Consider the following 15,869-nt stretch of genomic DNA (forward strand, 5'->3'; position numbering starts at 1 on the left):
GACCACAATCGAACCCAAAATTGATGCTGCTAAGTGAGATGTTTGTTAAGTGAGTCCCCCCCCATTTTACGACTTTTCCTGCTGCAGTTGTTAAGTGAACCACTGCCATTGTTCCATTAGCAGCACGGTTGTTAAGTGGATCGGGCTTCCCCCTTGACTTTGCTTGTCAGAAGGTCGCAAAAGGAGGGAATCAATTGAACCTGGGACACTGCAACCGTCATAAATACGAGTCAGTTGCCAAGCACCTGAATTTTGACCACTTGTCCCTGGAGATGCTGCAATGGTCGTAAGTGTGAAAAATGGTCATAACTCACTTTTTTTTTTCAGTTGCCGTTGTAACTTTGAACAGTTACTAAAGGGTCTCCTAAATGAGCAGGGGTTGAGACTAGATGACCTCCAAGTTCTCTTCTCTTCTGATTGATTGGTTGCAAATGCAAGATGGGGGGCGAAAATCTGGAGTGTAGCACAGGGAAGGACGGGTTTGCCCTGTTGCCTAAATCTTTTCACCTCCCCTCCTCCTCCAGACCAGTGGTGGGTTTCAAATTTTTTACTACTGGTTCTGTGGGTGTGGCTTGGTGGGCATGGCAGGGGAAGGATACTGCAAGATCTCCATTCCCACCCAACTCCAGGGGAAGGTTACTGTAAAATCTCCATTCCCACCCCACTCCAGGGGACGGATACTGCAAAATCTCCATTCCCACCCCACTCCAGGGGAAGGATACTGCAAAATCTCCATTCTCACCCCACTCCAGGGGAAGGTTACTGCAAAATCTCCATTCTCACCCCACTCCAGGGGAAGGTTACTGCAAAATCTCTATTCTCACCCCAATCCAGGGGAAGGTTACTGCAAAATCTCCATTCCCACTCCAATCCAGGGGAAGGTTACTGCAAAATCTCCATTCCTACCCCACTCCAGGGGAAGTTTACTGCAAAATCCCCATTCCCTCCTGATCAACTGGGACTCGGGAAGCAGAGAATAGATGGGGGCGGGGCCAGTCAGAGGTGGTATTTGCAGGTTCTCCGAACTACTCAAAATTTCTGCTACCGTTTCTCCAGAACTGGTCAGAACCTGCTGAAACCCACCTCTGCTCCACACCCTGATAGCGGGCGTCTCTTTCCTACTCAAGCTTTGCCTACTCTCCAGCCAGCCAGGGCGATGGGTGTCCGCACATAGACTTTGCAACCTCGGGGTTGGGGAGGGGATAGGGTGGAGGTACTGCAGCGAGGTGGACTAGTATACGCTCTGCCCTTGGCACCGCGTCTTGGGTGGGGTTCCCACGACCGGCACCAAGCCGGGTCCGGGAAAGGGCGAGGTACAAGCAAGCAAAGGAACAAGCAAGCGCGCCTCCGTGGGTACGGCTGCTGCATTTGCACCTGCTATAAAGTTAGCCTTAGCTTGGCTTTGGGGCGCGGGGAGAAAAGGGATCAGGATGAAATTCATCAACCAAGGGGAAAGGGCTCGTGTGAACGCAGCCCCGTAGTCCCTGGAAGAGACCCGGGTTGTTGTTGTTGTTGTTGTTTAAGCACTCAGGCTAGGCAAGGCGAGGTCCTCCCCTCCCTTTCCCTCCCCACGCCCTTCGGGTGGGAGAGGACTCCGCCCTTCCATTTCTCCTTTAAACCTCTTCTTCCCCCCCACACACACACCAGGAACCGCAAGCGAGCCGCTGAGTTGCCAACCGGGCGCCCCCGCCGCCCTCCCTTCCCAGCACCCTGCTTGGAGCCTCGTTCCCTCCCTGCCAGGAGGAGGAGGAGGAGGAGGAGGCGAGAGGATCCTCCGTCCTTAGCCATTCGTCGCCCTGTGCGCACCAGCGCAGCATCCGAGCCGGGGACCCGCTAAGCATCGGAGCGCCCCAGGCGGCAGCCGGGCGGAGCGCAGCGCAGCGCAGCGCAGCGCTCAAGCGGGGTCCCCCCCGTACTGGGCGGCCAGCAGCCGCCTCGCCTCGCCTCGCCTCTTTCCGATGCACGGCTGGCTGGCTTGCTAGCTCGCTTGCGCGTCCGAAGCCGGAGATCCACGCGCTGAGCCCGATCGCCCCGCGGCAGGTGGCTCCTTGCGCACTTTTCCCACCCCCAGCCGCAGTTCTTCATCGTCCCGCCGATCAGTGCCAGGGGAGAAGCCGGTTCTCACGACCGGAGCCGGGACACCCACGCGCGACCAGCCAGACCCGAGTTTAAGGACCCGAGTCGTTTTGGTTTGAACAAATCCTTCGTTTTGGTTTGAACAAATCCTTCACCCCCCTCCGCCCGGGTTCCTGTTCCGATTATGGGGCTCCCGGATTGAGGCACGAAGCAGGGGCGTGGGGGGGGGAGAGGTCTCCCCTACCCGCGCGAGAGGAAGACGGAAGGAAAAGAAAACCCGCCACGCGGGTTTCTCCAGCCCAGCTTGCAGAAGATCGTACGGATTTAACTGCCACCCCGGGGAAGATGCCGTTCGCCGGATGGGCCCTGAGTCTCGCCGTCTTGTGCGAAGGTAAGATGCGAGGAGAGGGGGGACGGGACACCGGGAAAAAGCCACCAGGGCCAGGCTAAGCTGTTGGAGCAGGATCCCACGCGGGTTATTCCCACGCGGAGAAGTTCCGCGACTTCGGGCGCCGACTTCGAGCGCGGCAGCCAAAGCGCGCCGCGTAAAGCAAGAAACGAAGGACTTGGAGTAAAACGAAAATCTCTATGTGGATTTTTTTCCCCCCGTGGGTGGGTGGGCGAGCATCCTTGAACATCCCTGATCCCGATAGTTTGCCCACCCGGAGCGAGCCCGTCTACTGAGGCCCAACGTCCAAGGAACTTAAGTTTAGGATAGATAGTTTTTAAAAGGTTTAATTTATCTTAGGTTTGGGCTCTCTAAGGACGCTAGACTCCTTGTTTGCAAAACAGATACGCTCGCTCCATAAATTCGTCATTTGCAGCAAAGTGCGTTCAAAAAAAAAGCAGGAGCGCGGGGGGGGGGGAATTAGAGTGAGTTCCTGGCTTTCGAAACAACTTTTATATGCATATTCCTTTTTTTTTTTCCCCTCTCCTCTTTCTTGCCATTATGGGATTAAATTGGCTTCAGGTTGATAGAAGCCGACAAGATGAAAAGTTATTGGCTGGCCAGGCAGATGATGCTACCGCAGCTGTTTTGTTTCTAAGGCAAACGGGGGGAAAAAAATCCATTATCAGCTTCTCTTCCATCTGGCATTGTTTGCCAAAGCTCCTGATGTTTGTAGGAATAAATCAGAGTTAGGGTGTTGTAGAAAAAAAAAATAGTAATAACTCGCCATCTCTGGAAGTGGCAGATCTCATTCGATTCATTAAAAAGAACTCGGCAACCAAACAAAAATCCGATTTGGGATGATACTTGTATAAACTAGCTTTCTTCTCTCTCTCTCTCTCTCTCTTTCAAAAGGTTTAATTTATCCTAGGTTTGGGCTCTCCAAGGATGCTAGATTCCTTGTCTAGACCCCCCCCTCCCCCCTTAGGTTAAAATTATTCTTTTTAAAACTTTGTTCAGCTCGGATTGCCACCCATTGAAGGTTTAACACTGAAGGTTGGGATTTCATGCTTTTGGGAAGTACAGATGGACTCATGCTACTAGCTTGTTTGTTGCCTTTGCACAAATGTTGACCTTTGCACAAATGTCTCCCAGACAAAGGGCTCTCCCCACCTTTGCTGGCTCTCCGAAACTCCCATTTATTTCTAGAATATTAGGGGGGACTCAAATAGATCATGCTCCTTTTGTGTCTCAGACTGGTCAAAGCATAACATCGGAACCGCTGTGCAAGTGGATTATAATAATTATATTATGACACGTCATAATAATGGTTATAATTATGTCTCCCCTCTTTGCTTTCGTTCGGGTTATGATGTGCAATATCAAGCTTGCATTTCAATGTTAGACGCGAGGAGGCCCGAGTTAGTGAAGAATAGAAGGCAATTTATTTCTCATAATCTTCTACTTTATTAATCATAATATTCACACACACACACACACACACACACACACACACACACACAAACACAAATGAATGTGTACTTTGGATGCACCTGTTCACAGTCAGGAATGTACTTCCCTCCCAAGTATTCTTAATATAATACATTCTGAATCTCCATCTTAATTTTAATATTCGGATTTATGTTTACTACGCCGTTTACTTTCGGCGTCTTTGACAGCAGCCGACTCTTAACCGAATAAGGAGAAATGCAGAACTTCAGTGCAGAAAGCGAAGTGAGATTTCAAAATGGTTTTGCTCCGGTTAATTGCATGATTTGTGAACTGTTTGGTAAGCAGAAATGGGTTTCCTACCTTTTCAATGTTTGCAGTGACAGACTTGACTTTTGGTGACTGTCTCTTGAAATTTGGCAACAGTTTTTTTTCCCCGGTTTGTTTCGTTGATTTAACCTTGATCGGTGGTCTGCTTAACCGGGACTGATTCTGGTTTATTTTATTCACTGGTAATTTCTTAGCACACGTGCAAAGGATTAGCTGAGTACGAATTGTGAGACCTTTTTGTTTTGATGTACGGGCGGGGGGGGGGGGAGAAAGTATTAGGAGCACTGCTTCATAAATTGTGCTCTCAAAGTACTTTTAAATCTGAGCCCTGCCACTTCTGATTAGGGCTGATATGCAGTGCGAATGTTTTGGGAGTATTTTGTGTGTGTGTGTGTTTTTATGGTGTGGATTCTGTTGTCAAGTTCAGCAAATGGATCAGGGGGCTCATTCATGCTGGGAAGATACCATTCCCGGCAATAATCTGTAATGGCTTTGAAGGTCTTGGAGGGAAAGGGGGAAAAGTGATGAATGTAGAAACAGCAGCTGTGTGGCTTTTAGGTGAGAACAGTGGGTGCTCCAGGTTTGATAAAGAAAAGAAGGAAGGAAGGAATAATAATAATAATAATAATAATAATATTTTAATTTGTATACCGCCCTTCTCCCGAAGGACTCAGGGCGGTGAACAGGCAGATAAAATATAAATACACACAATAATTTAAAAACAACCCTTAAAAAACTAATTTAAATGCCCAAAACGTTAAAAAACTTACTCCCCTGTAAAATAACACAATTTTAAAAACCCATCCAATAAAAATAAAAATCAGGCTAGTCCAGCCATATGAAATAAATAAGTTTTAAGTTCGCGGCGAAAGGTCCTAAGGTCAGGTAATTGTCGAAGTCCGAGGGGAAGTTCGTTCCACAGGGTGGGAGCTCCCACAGAGAAGGCCCCCCCCCGGGGGGCCGCCAGTCGACACTGTTTGGCTGACGGCACCCTGAGGAGTCCCTCTCTGTGGGAGCGTACCGGACGATGGGAGATAGAAGCCGGCAGTAGGCGGTCCCAGATAGCCGGTCCTAAGCCATGGGCGCTTTAAAGGTGGTAACCAATACCTTGAAGCGCACCCGAAAACAACAGGTAGCCAGTGCAGTCTGCGCAGGATAGGTGTTATGTGGGAGCTCGAGGCGCTCCTCAATAACCCAGCGCAGCCGCGTTCTGAACTAGCTGAAGTCTCCGGGTGCTCTTCAAGGAGCCCCATGTAGAGAGCATTGCAGTAGTCCAGGCGAGAGGTAACAAGGGCATGAGTGACTGTGCATAAGGCATCCCGGTCCAGGAAGGGCGCAACTGGCGGATCAGGCGAACCTGATAAAATGCTCTCCTGGAGACGGTCGCCAAATGGTCTTCAAAGGACAACCGACCATCCAGGAGCACGCCCAAGTTGCGTACCTTCTCCATCGGGGCCAATGATTCACCCCCGACAGACAGCCGCATCTGCAGCTGACTGTACCGAGGTGCCGCATCCACAGCCACTCCGTCTTGGAGGATTAAGTTTGAGCCTGTTCCTCCCCATCCAGACCCGTCGGCTTCCAGACACCGGGACAACACTTGACAGCTCCACTGGGGTGGCCCGGGGTGGAAAAGTACAGCTGAGTGTCATCAGCGTACAGTTGGTATCTCACCCCAAAGCCACTGATGATCTCACCCAGCGGCTTCATATAGATGTTGAACAGGAGGGGTGAGAGAATCGACCCCGCGGCACCCCACATGAGGCACCTTGGAGTCGATCTCTGCCCCCTGTCAACACCGTCTGCGTCCGATCAGAGAGGTAGGAGGAGAACCACCGATAAGCGGTGCCTCCACTCCCAACCCCTCCAACCGGCGCAGCAGGATACCATGGTGGATGGTATCAAAAGCCGCTGAGAGGTCTAATAGGACCAGGGCAGAGGAATAACCCCTATTCCTGGCCCTCCAGAGATCATCCACCAGCACGACCAAAGCTGTCTCCGTACTGTATCTGGGCCGGAAGCCGGACTGAACGGGTCTAGATAGACAGCTTCATCCAGGTACTGGGGTAGCTGACATGCCACCACACTCTCTACAACCTTCGCCGTAGCGAAGATTGAGACTGGCCGGTAGTTCCCTAAAACAGCTGGGTCCAGGAAGGCTTCTTGAGGAGGGTCTCACCACAGCCTCTTTCAAGGCCGCGGAAAGACCCCTCCGCAGAGAAGCATTTGTAATCCCTGAGCCAGCCTCGTGTCACCTCCTGAGTAGCCAGTACTAACCAGGAGGCACGGATCCAGTAAACATGTGGTGGCTCAGCCTGCCCAGCAACCTGTCCATGTCCTCGGAGTCACAGGATCAAAGTCATCCCAAACCACCTCAACAAGACGGGCCTCGAACCTCGCCTGGATCTACCCAATTTTGATCCAATCCGTCCCGAAGCTGAGCGATTTTGTCGATAGATAATCAAGAACTCCTCGGCACGCCTTGTAGGGTCCTCCCGCCTCCTGTTGGAGGAGCGAGCGGTCACCCAAACAGGGCGGCCGGGCGGTTATCTGCCGACGCAATGAGGGAGGAACGAGAACGCCAAGAACCCTCATTGCCACTAGGTAGGTCCTACTATAGGACCTAACTAGTGTCCGGTCAGCCTCAGAGCGGCTGGATCTCCAGGCACTCTCTAGGCGGAAGGAAGGAAGGAAGAAGGAAGGAAGGAAGGAAGGAAGGAAGGAAGGAAGGAAGGAAGGAAGGAAGGAAGGAAGGAAGGAAGGAAAAGAAAAGAGGAAGGAAGGAAAAGAAGGAGGAGGGAAGGGAAAGAAAGAGCGAAGGAAGGAAAGGAAGGAGGGAAGGGAAAGAAAGAAGAAAGGAAGGAAAGAGGGAGGGAGGGAGAGGGGAGGAGGAAGGAAGGAAAAAGGAAGGAAGGAAGAAAAAAAGGAAGGAAGGAAGGAAGAAGAAGGAAAGGGAAGGAAGGAGGGAGGGAGGGAGGGAAGGATGAAGGGAAGGAAGGAAGGAAGGAGGGAGGGAGGGAGGGAAGGAGGGAAGGGAAAGAAAGAGAGAGGAAGGAAGAAAAGGAGGGGAAAGGGAAAGAAAGGGAGGGAGGAAGGGAGGGAGGGAAGGAGGGAGGGAGGGAGGGAGGAAGGATTGCCTTTATTGTAGAGGGGGAAAAAACTCTTGTACACAAATGCGGAGAAAAATTATCCCACATTGAAATGAGTGAAAGATGTGCTGTAACATTGCCTGCTATGGAGTTTGTACTGGGGAAATTAAAAATGCAACTGGCCCTTATTTATGACGGTTGCAGTGTGTCCCCGGAGTCATGTGATCCCTCTTCCTTCCCATGAGGGAGCCAGACCACTAACTTAACAAGTGCAAGGATTCGCTTAACAATGGAGACAAGAAAAATCTTAAAACGGGGCAAACACTTAGCAAATGCTCACTTAGCAATGTAAACGCTGGGCTCGATTGTCGGCATACCTCGAGGATCACCTGTAGTGTAGGTCAACCACAAATTTCCGTTAAGACTTCTTTCTGATGATGGCTAGAAGACCCCCTGGTTTCTTCTCAGTGTCGCCTGAGTTTGAGACTCTGAGAAGTTGTCATGGTTGACTTGCCACGGGACAAGTCGCTGCAGGAAAATTTGACAATTCTATTTAATTATTTAAAATAAATTAAAAATATTATTTAATTTTTGCCATATATATTTCATTCTGTCCCTCCTTTTGCATCCTGTCTTTAATCATTCTGTTCCACCATTTCTTTGATATTAGTGTAACTCTTGTCCTGCAGTGAGTGATCCTGTGGCAAGTTGGCCATGGGGAGTTATCCTACAATGAGTTGGCCATGGAAAGTTGACCATGGCGAGTTGGCCATGGGGAGTTATCTTACAGTGCGTTGGCCATGGCAAGTTGGCCATGGTGAGTTATCCTACAGTCAGTTGGCCATGGCGAGTTGGCCATGGGGAGTTATCCTACAGTCAGTTGGCCATGGCAAGTTGGCCATGGCGAGTTGGCCATGGGGAGTTATCCTACAGTCAGTTGGCCATTGTGAGTTGGCCGTGGGGAGGTGGCTATTGCAAATTGGCCATGGGGAGTTGGCTGTGGGGAGTTGGCCATGGGGAGTTATCCCACAGCGAGTTGGCCATGGTGAATTGAATTGAATCTAATTTGTTATTGGTCAAGTGTGATTGGACACACAAGGAATGTGTCTTGGTGCATATGATCTCAGTGTACATAAAAAAAAAGACACCTTCATCAAGAATCATGGCAAGTTGGCCATGTGGCTCAGACTGGTAAGACAGTCTGTTATTAACAGCAGCTGCTTGCAATTACTGCAAGTTCAAGTCCCACCAGGCCCAAGGTTGACTCAGCCTTCCATCCTTTATAAGGTAGGTAAAATGAGGACCCAGATTGTTGGGGGCAATAAGTTGACTTTGTATATAATATACAAATGGATGAAGACTATTGCTTGACATAGTGTAAGCCGCCCTGAGTCTTCGGAGAAGGGCGGGATATAAATGCAAATAAAAATAAATAAATAAATAATAATAATAATAATGGTGAGTTGACTATGGAAAGTTGGTCGTGGGGTTGGCCAAGGGGAGTTATCCCATAGTGAGTTGGCCATGGCAAGTTGGCTGCGGTGAATTGGCCATGGCAAGTTGACTATAGCAAGTTGACTATGGCGAGTTGGCCATAGTGAATTGGCTTATGCCTGTGGTGAGTTGGCCATGGCAACTTGGCCGGGGCGAATTGTCATGGACCTGTTTTGATTAAATTGGGGTCCTGAGCTTTGTCTTACTTAGAATGGGACTGAAAATATTTTATTTATTTTGATGATGAACTGGAGCTTCTGAACAACCAAGCCTGTGAGGTTCAGATGTTATGGAAGAAAAAAAAAACGTTTGCAGGATTCTTTATAAAGATGTTACTTTTAGCCCATTGTGGTTTTTGTTTTGAAACTGCTATAATGCTTTATGAAAATGGCAGAGTGTATAAAGGGAACTCTATCTAGGGAATCTGCAAAGGTTCAGAAGGATGGATTAATAGTTTTTACTGTAAGGATTTGAATTGCTTGGAGGGAGGGGAATTCAATTTAGGATTGAAAAATTACAAAAGCATTTTTCACCATAAAAGAGTTGTATAAAGTAGAGATACTTAAAAGGGTCAGCAGATTTGCAAACAGCTCAGAAAAAAAACGGTCAGGAAAATCAGGTTTGGTATGTTTTTGTTGTCATTCAGAAGGCATAGAAAGTGTAATAGGATAAACGTGTAAGTCAAACATGAAACTATTAATATTCATCCAGATCAACAAATCTCCAATGATGTCACCTCTTGGATCAGGGGTCCTCAAACTACATCCCGCAGGATGGATATGGCCCGCCAATGCAATTTATCTGCCCCACACAGTGGTGGGATCCAGCTCTACCCCTAACCCCGCCCCTCTTCCCTCTGCACGAGCCGGCGAGTCAGCAGGGCGCTGTCCAAGCCAATGCCCGTGGCTCAAAGACCCTCTTCCTCCAACCTTGGGATAGGCACCACTTCCTACCCTGCTCCCCTTCAGGTAAGCCCAGCTGGGTGCTGCGGGTTGGGTTTGGAAGCAGACGGGGAAATGCTCTGTCCTCCCCCACTTCCTGCAGGGCCTGCTGGCGAAGCACCCCTCTTGTCCATCCGCCGCTGCAGTCAGGTGCACAAGTGGAACACGCACCATGCGCAGGCCAAGGGCAAGACCTGTGAGGGGGCTGAGGAGAAGATGACCAGCGGAGACCTGCTCTCTAATCGCAAGCCAAAACAAACAGTGGGATGGAATAAGCGCATCCAGCGGTCCACATCAGAGTCCTCCCCCAGCCTCCGCTTGCTGCTTGGATGGCCAGCCCGGTGCTGGCAACAGGCTCTGGAGCTGCAGTGTGTGCCAGCTGAGGGGACAGCAGGCTGTGTCTATAGCCGGAAACCATTCCCCCACATACACAAAGGGCAGTGAGTGCACGGTAGCTGATGGGTTTCCGGCTGTAGCTGTCCTGCCCCTGCCTCGCCTCATCTCATCCTGTAGGACGAGCCGCCTGCCCACCGCCCCAATCACCAGAGACCCCTGGATTCCCTCCCCAGCCCCACCCAAACCCACAGGCACCAGCCATGCGAGTGACGTCAAGTGGGCAACTCCCTTGGCCACACCCAGTCAGTCGCGACCACCCTGGCCACACCCCTTTCCCTGCCATACACCTCCAGTCCACCAACAGTCTGAGGGACTGTGAATTGGCTCCCTGTTTAAAAAGTTTGAGGACCCCTGTCTTGGATTCTAAATGCACCTTCAAATCACTCCTAAATTTCTTACTCCTGGGAGAGTCAGTGCAGGAATTTTTATGTTCTATTAATTAAATATTTACATTCAACACTCGGTCATCAACAGAAGCATAGAAATGAATAACATTTACACAGCATTCAGTTGATGCAATTAAACAGCGAAAAGGGAAACAAAAAGGACCACAATATCTCCTTGCCTGCAATCAACACCCAGATAAGCAGGGAGTATCACCAGACAAACAAAAATTAAACAATAATCAAGGAACAGCTAACTCAGACAAGCAACCAATGAACAGCTTAAACAAGGAATTACCAAAGAGAAAACTAGACTTCCACCAGAGCAAGCCAATGCATATAAACAGAAAGCATATCCCACACTCTTCTAGCACTGAAGATGTTACCTAGACAGGTAATGAACATCTATCTGCAAGAAAAGAACCAAGCTCAGGCAGAACCAAGAATACCATCTTTCAACATTGTCCTTCAAATTACCTTAACAGAATAACAGAGTTGGGAGGGTCCTTGGAGCAGAGTGAAATCCAGCAGGTTCTGACAGGTTCTGGAGAACTGGTAGCGGAAATTTTGAGCAGTTTGGAGAACCGGCAAATACCACCTCTGACTGGCCCCAGAGTGGGGTGGGAATGGGGATTTTACAATATCCTTCTCCTGGAGTGAGATGGGAATGGGGATTTTGCAGTATCCTTCACTGGCCATGCTCACCACACCAGGCCCATCAAGCCATACCCACAGAACCGGTAATAAAAAAAATGGATTTCATAACTGCCTTGGTCTTCTAGTCCAATCCTCTGCCCAGGCAGGAAATCCTATATTATTTCAGACAGATGGTTGTCCAATCTCTTCTTAAAAACTTCCAGTGATGGAGCATTCACAGCTTCTGGAGGCAAGTTGTTCTACTGGTTAATTGTTCTCACTGTCAGAAAATTTCTCCTTAGTTCTAGGTTGCTTCTCTCCTTGATTACCTTCCATCCATTGCTTCTTGTCTTGCCTTCTGGTGCTTTGGAGAATAGGTTGAGCCCCCTCCCTTCCTTACGGCAACCAGTTAGATATTGGAACACTGCTATCATGTCAGCCCTGGTCCTTCAAGGGTCCTGATAAAACTGTGCTTAGAAACCAGTCACAAACTTTTGCCTCTTATTTCTCTCTTGGATTTTTCCCGGGGAACTTGAAGAAAAAATAATCAGCTTTTGCAGACTCCTTGGCTACGTTGTCCAAATTCCAGATCACCAGTGAAGCATGTGGAAAACTTCAGGACTGATACAGTTCAAAGGATCCCTGAGTCTCACTTTGGCTAAACTGTATGGATAATCTTAGTGTGTATTCCGTAGGATTGAATCGCTCGTCTGGGATGAGCGCACTTGTAAAATAGTTGTTTTTCTACGCTTGCCAGGGATGTAAAAATAAAATCAAATTGTAGCTGTGTGCTTAGCACATTCTCCTGTATGATCTGGACCTTCTACATCAGGGGTGTCAAACTCGATTTCATTGAGAGCCGCATCAGGAAGTGGTGGGATACAGCCAGTTCGCACCACTTCAGGAGAACCGGTTGTTAATTTTCTGAGCAGTTTGGCAAACTGGTTGTTGGAAGAAATCATTAGGGCAGAGAACCAGTTGTTAAATTATTTGAATCTCACCACTGGCATCAGGGTTGGGTCTGACTTTGTGGGGCCAGGGTGGGCGTGGCCAGTTTGACATCACTCATGTTGGGGGAATGGGTGGTGGCCTGAACGCTCTGCCAACGAAAATGGCCTTCTGAGCTCCGTTTTCGGCTGCAACGGCTTCCTGCAGCCCTCTGCCAGTGAAAACGGGCCACCCGCGGTCCTTCCGAGCTCCGTTTTCAGTGGCAGAGACACTGCGGGCTGGTCATTTGCTGTTTCCATGGAACTTGCTTTCATACCAAGTATGGTAGGTCTTGTGTTGGCATCCATTCTTCTGGGAGTATAAATTATGTTGGGCTACTTTCATTGGTTGTGTTGAGGAGCAGATTCTACTTTTTCCCTTTACAAAGTCATCATGGAACAGTATCCATCCATTAACAGAACAGAATAATAGAATAACAGAGTTGGAAGGGACCTTGGAGGTCTTCTAGTTCAAGCAGGAGACCCTATACCATTCCAGACAAGTGGCTGTCCTGACTCTTCTTGAAAACCTCCAGTGATGAAGCACCCACAACTTCTGAAGACAAGCCATTCCACTGGTTAATTGTTCTCACTGTCAGGAAGTGTCTCCTTAATTCCAGATTGCTTCTCTCCTTGATTAGTTTCCACCCATTGCTTCTTGTCCTGCCCTCAGGTGCTTTGGAGAATAGCTTGACTCCCTCTTCTTTGTGGCAACCTCTGAGATATTGGAGCACTGCTATCATGTCACACCTAGCCTTTCTTTTCATTAAACTAGACGTACCCAGTTCCTGTAACCCTTCTTCATTTTGTTTTAGCTTCCAACAAAAGCATATTAATTAATGGACAATGCACTGTAGTAAATTCTTACATGTTTTGCTTAATTTAGTAAAGTATTTCTCCCATTCTATGTCATTTTGGATACGTATAAAAAGCCTCTAAGAAGTCTTTGGAACAAGCAGCTGATAAGCAGAAAGAAATGCTTGTACAAGATGAACAAGGTCTTCTTTTAAGTGCCCATGTCCTACCAAAAGTGATGGGTAGGTTATAAACTCATGTGAGCTTAGTAAACTCATCTAAATCACCATTCTTACCCCGAGCTTCAGACATTTTCCTTAACTGTCTCCAAAATAATTGTGAAAATGTTCATTTTGACATTTTTTTTGGGGGAGGTGGGGTTTCCTTTCACACTGAGGGATTTTGTTAATATTTAGTGTCTATACCAGTGGTTCCCAACCTTTATAATGCTGAGACCCCTTTAATACAATTCCCCACGATGTGGCGACCCCTTTAATACAATTCCCCACGATGTGGTGACCCCTTTAATACAATTCCCCACGATGTGGCGACCCCAACCGTAAAGTTATATTCGTTTTGAATTTATCGCGCCTGAAGCCGTATTGGCTAGCGATCTGAACTGCTTGCGATTGCCTTGAGGACGGAGGCATTAAAGCGGAGACTCCTCCCCTATTAAGTTTATTGCGCCTGAAGCCAGATTAGGCTAGCGATTGGGAGTGATTGCAGCTGGCTTGAGAGGGAGAGATCAGAGCAAAGATTTCTCTCTTTTTTAATTCATCGCGCCTGAAGCTGAATTCGGCTAGTGATTTGAAGAGTCTGCAGCTGGCTTGTGAAGTCAACCATTGGAGCGCGATTCTTCGACTCGCAAGTATACTTCCCATATTTCCAATGGTCTTAGGCGACCCCTGACCCACAGGTTGAGAACCGCTGGTCTATACCAAGGGTGTGCAAACTTGGCTCTTTTAAGAATTGTGGACTTCAATTCCCAGAGTTCCTCAGCCAGGTGGCTGAGGAACTCTGGGAGTTGAAGTCCACAAGTCTTAAAAGAGCCAAGTTTGCAGACCCCTGGTCTATATAGCTTAAGTAGTTGAGAGCAGCCCTCTCTGTTACCAAGCTCTATGGCCATTCCATGACAAGCATAAATCCTTGGGAGTATTTCTTTGTTTCTAATGGTTCTAATTTCTAATGTTAAGGATCTTCTCAAAAGTTTATTTTATTGGAAGAACTATCATGTTACTATCACTAACCTGAGTGGCTTTAGCCATCCTTGGTCCATACGCAAGAAGACACGTTTTTGTGCTCATACTCTAGTAGAGTTTTGATGTTTCTTTTTTAAAAAATAGTTTTTATGCAGCATTTACATCTTTAACATCTTTGTTACATTTTTACAGCTTTCAGATACTGGCATCATTGGTAATATCTATTTTATCTTTTAACCAAATATATACACATACATTTTATATACTACTAACTAATTCCTATATTCATTACACTTTATACTTATCTGTTACATATTATCTACTTCATTCCTCTATAATATCTTCTCTTACATTTATACATTAATTTTTAGATTATATTAAAAATAATTCGGGTTTCATAGCAATTTTTTCCCCTGTCATTTCCTCTAGCCATTTTTGGATTTTTAACCAATACGCCTGTGCTTTGGGGCATGTCTACCACATGTGGAAATATGTCCCATGCTTGTGATTGCATTTCCAGCAATTTGGTGCATTTTTTGAGGATATTTTAGCCTATCTAGCCGGGGCTAAATGCCACCTATAAAACTTCACCTTGGTGAAGTTTTCTTTTGAGGCTACAAATCTCAATTGTAGTTGGGTTCAGGTGATTGAATCAGCTGCCTGTATATCCGTCTTGATGTAGGGAGAAACACGAGATGGAGCCTTTCATTTCGCCTGTTTGTTTTGTGACGCAGTAGATGGTGCTTATGTGATGGAGGTGATGCCCCCTGCAATTTGATTGTGACCGTTTCAGTGAGAAATAGACTGAACACCGTTCATGCTGGAGAGCTGATGGTATGAGGTTCTTTGGTTTCTTTCACAGACAGACAGGCAGGCAAGCGGGCAGGCAGGCTTGGTGATCATCTCAGAGAAGGATGCGTTCTCCTCATTTTTTTCCTTATTTCTGAAGTGAGCTTGGCTCATTTGTTTGGTTCAATTTGCCTAGAATTCTGACCTTTCCTTTTTAATGTTTTTCTTACTCCTTTTGTAAAAGGATTGTCTCTTTATGAGTAAAAAATGCAAGAAGAAAGTTTCTTTACCTTTGAAAGATAAAGGAAGACCTTCTCTGATAGCTGCAGAGAAGGTCTTCCCCCCCTTTTCTCTGTCCTTCTGTCTTTCTCTTTCATTCTCTCCCTTTCTCTCTCTCTCTCTTTTTCTTTTTCTTTCTTTCTCCTTTCCTCTTCATATCTCTCTCCCTTTCTCTCTCTCTCTCTCTCTCTCATTTCTTCTTTCTTTCTTCTCTTTCTTTCTCCTTTCTTCTTCATCTCTCTTTCCCTTTCTCTCTCTTTCTTTTCTCTTTTTTCTTTCTTTCTCTTTTTTCTTTCCTCTTTATCACTTTCATCTCCCCTCCCCTCCTCCCTTCCCTTCCCTTCCCTTCCCTTCCTTCCCTCCCTCTCTCCTGTCCTCTCCTGTCCTCTCCTGTCCTCTCCTCTCCTCTCCACTCTTCTCTCTTCTCTTCTCTTCGATATGCAGCGGCTTCTTCTGAGAATGATCACCTGATCACTCCACGTTGCATGATCACCTGTCTGCTAATCCACCCTTCTTCCCACAAGAGTGGAGAAAAGTTCTCCTGCTAAAGTGAGAAAAAAAAATATATCTAGATCCTGCATTGGTTTGAGCCCCTCAAAGGTAACACCTCTTCCTCCCTTGCAGATTTCTGTTCCTTTT

The 15,869-nt window shown here is 47.5% G+C and overlaps 1 protein-coding gene across 1 annotated transcript in view; it reads left to right on the plus strand.

The window, feature by feature from the left end:
• Positions 1–1,648: 1,648 nt before the first annotated feature.
• Positions 1,649–15,869, plus strand: part of RET (ret proto-oncogene) — a 152,518-nt gene continuing 138,297 nt past the window's right edge. Inside the window, exon 1 of the mRNA XM_058189068.1 lies at positions 1,649–2,467. Coding sequence (XP_058045051.1) covers positions 2,422–2,467 — 46 coding nt within the window. The 5' untranslated portion in view covers positions 1,649–2,421. The remainder of the gene's footprint in view (positions 2,468–15,869) is intronic.

The sequence above is a fragment of the Ahaetulla prasina genome, chromosome 6 (genome assembly GCF_028640845.1).
Source record: "Ahaetulla prasina isolate Xishuangbanna chromosome 6, ASM2864084v1, whole genome shotgun sequence".
Classification (NCBI taxonomy): domain Eukaryota; kingdom Metazoa; phylum Chordata; class Lepidosauria; order Squamata; family Colubridae; genus Ahaetulla; species Ahaetulla prasina.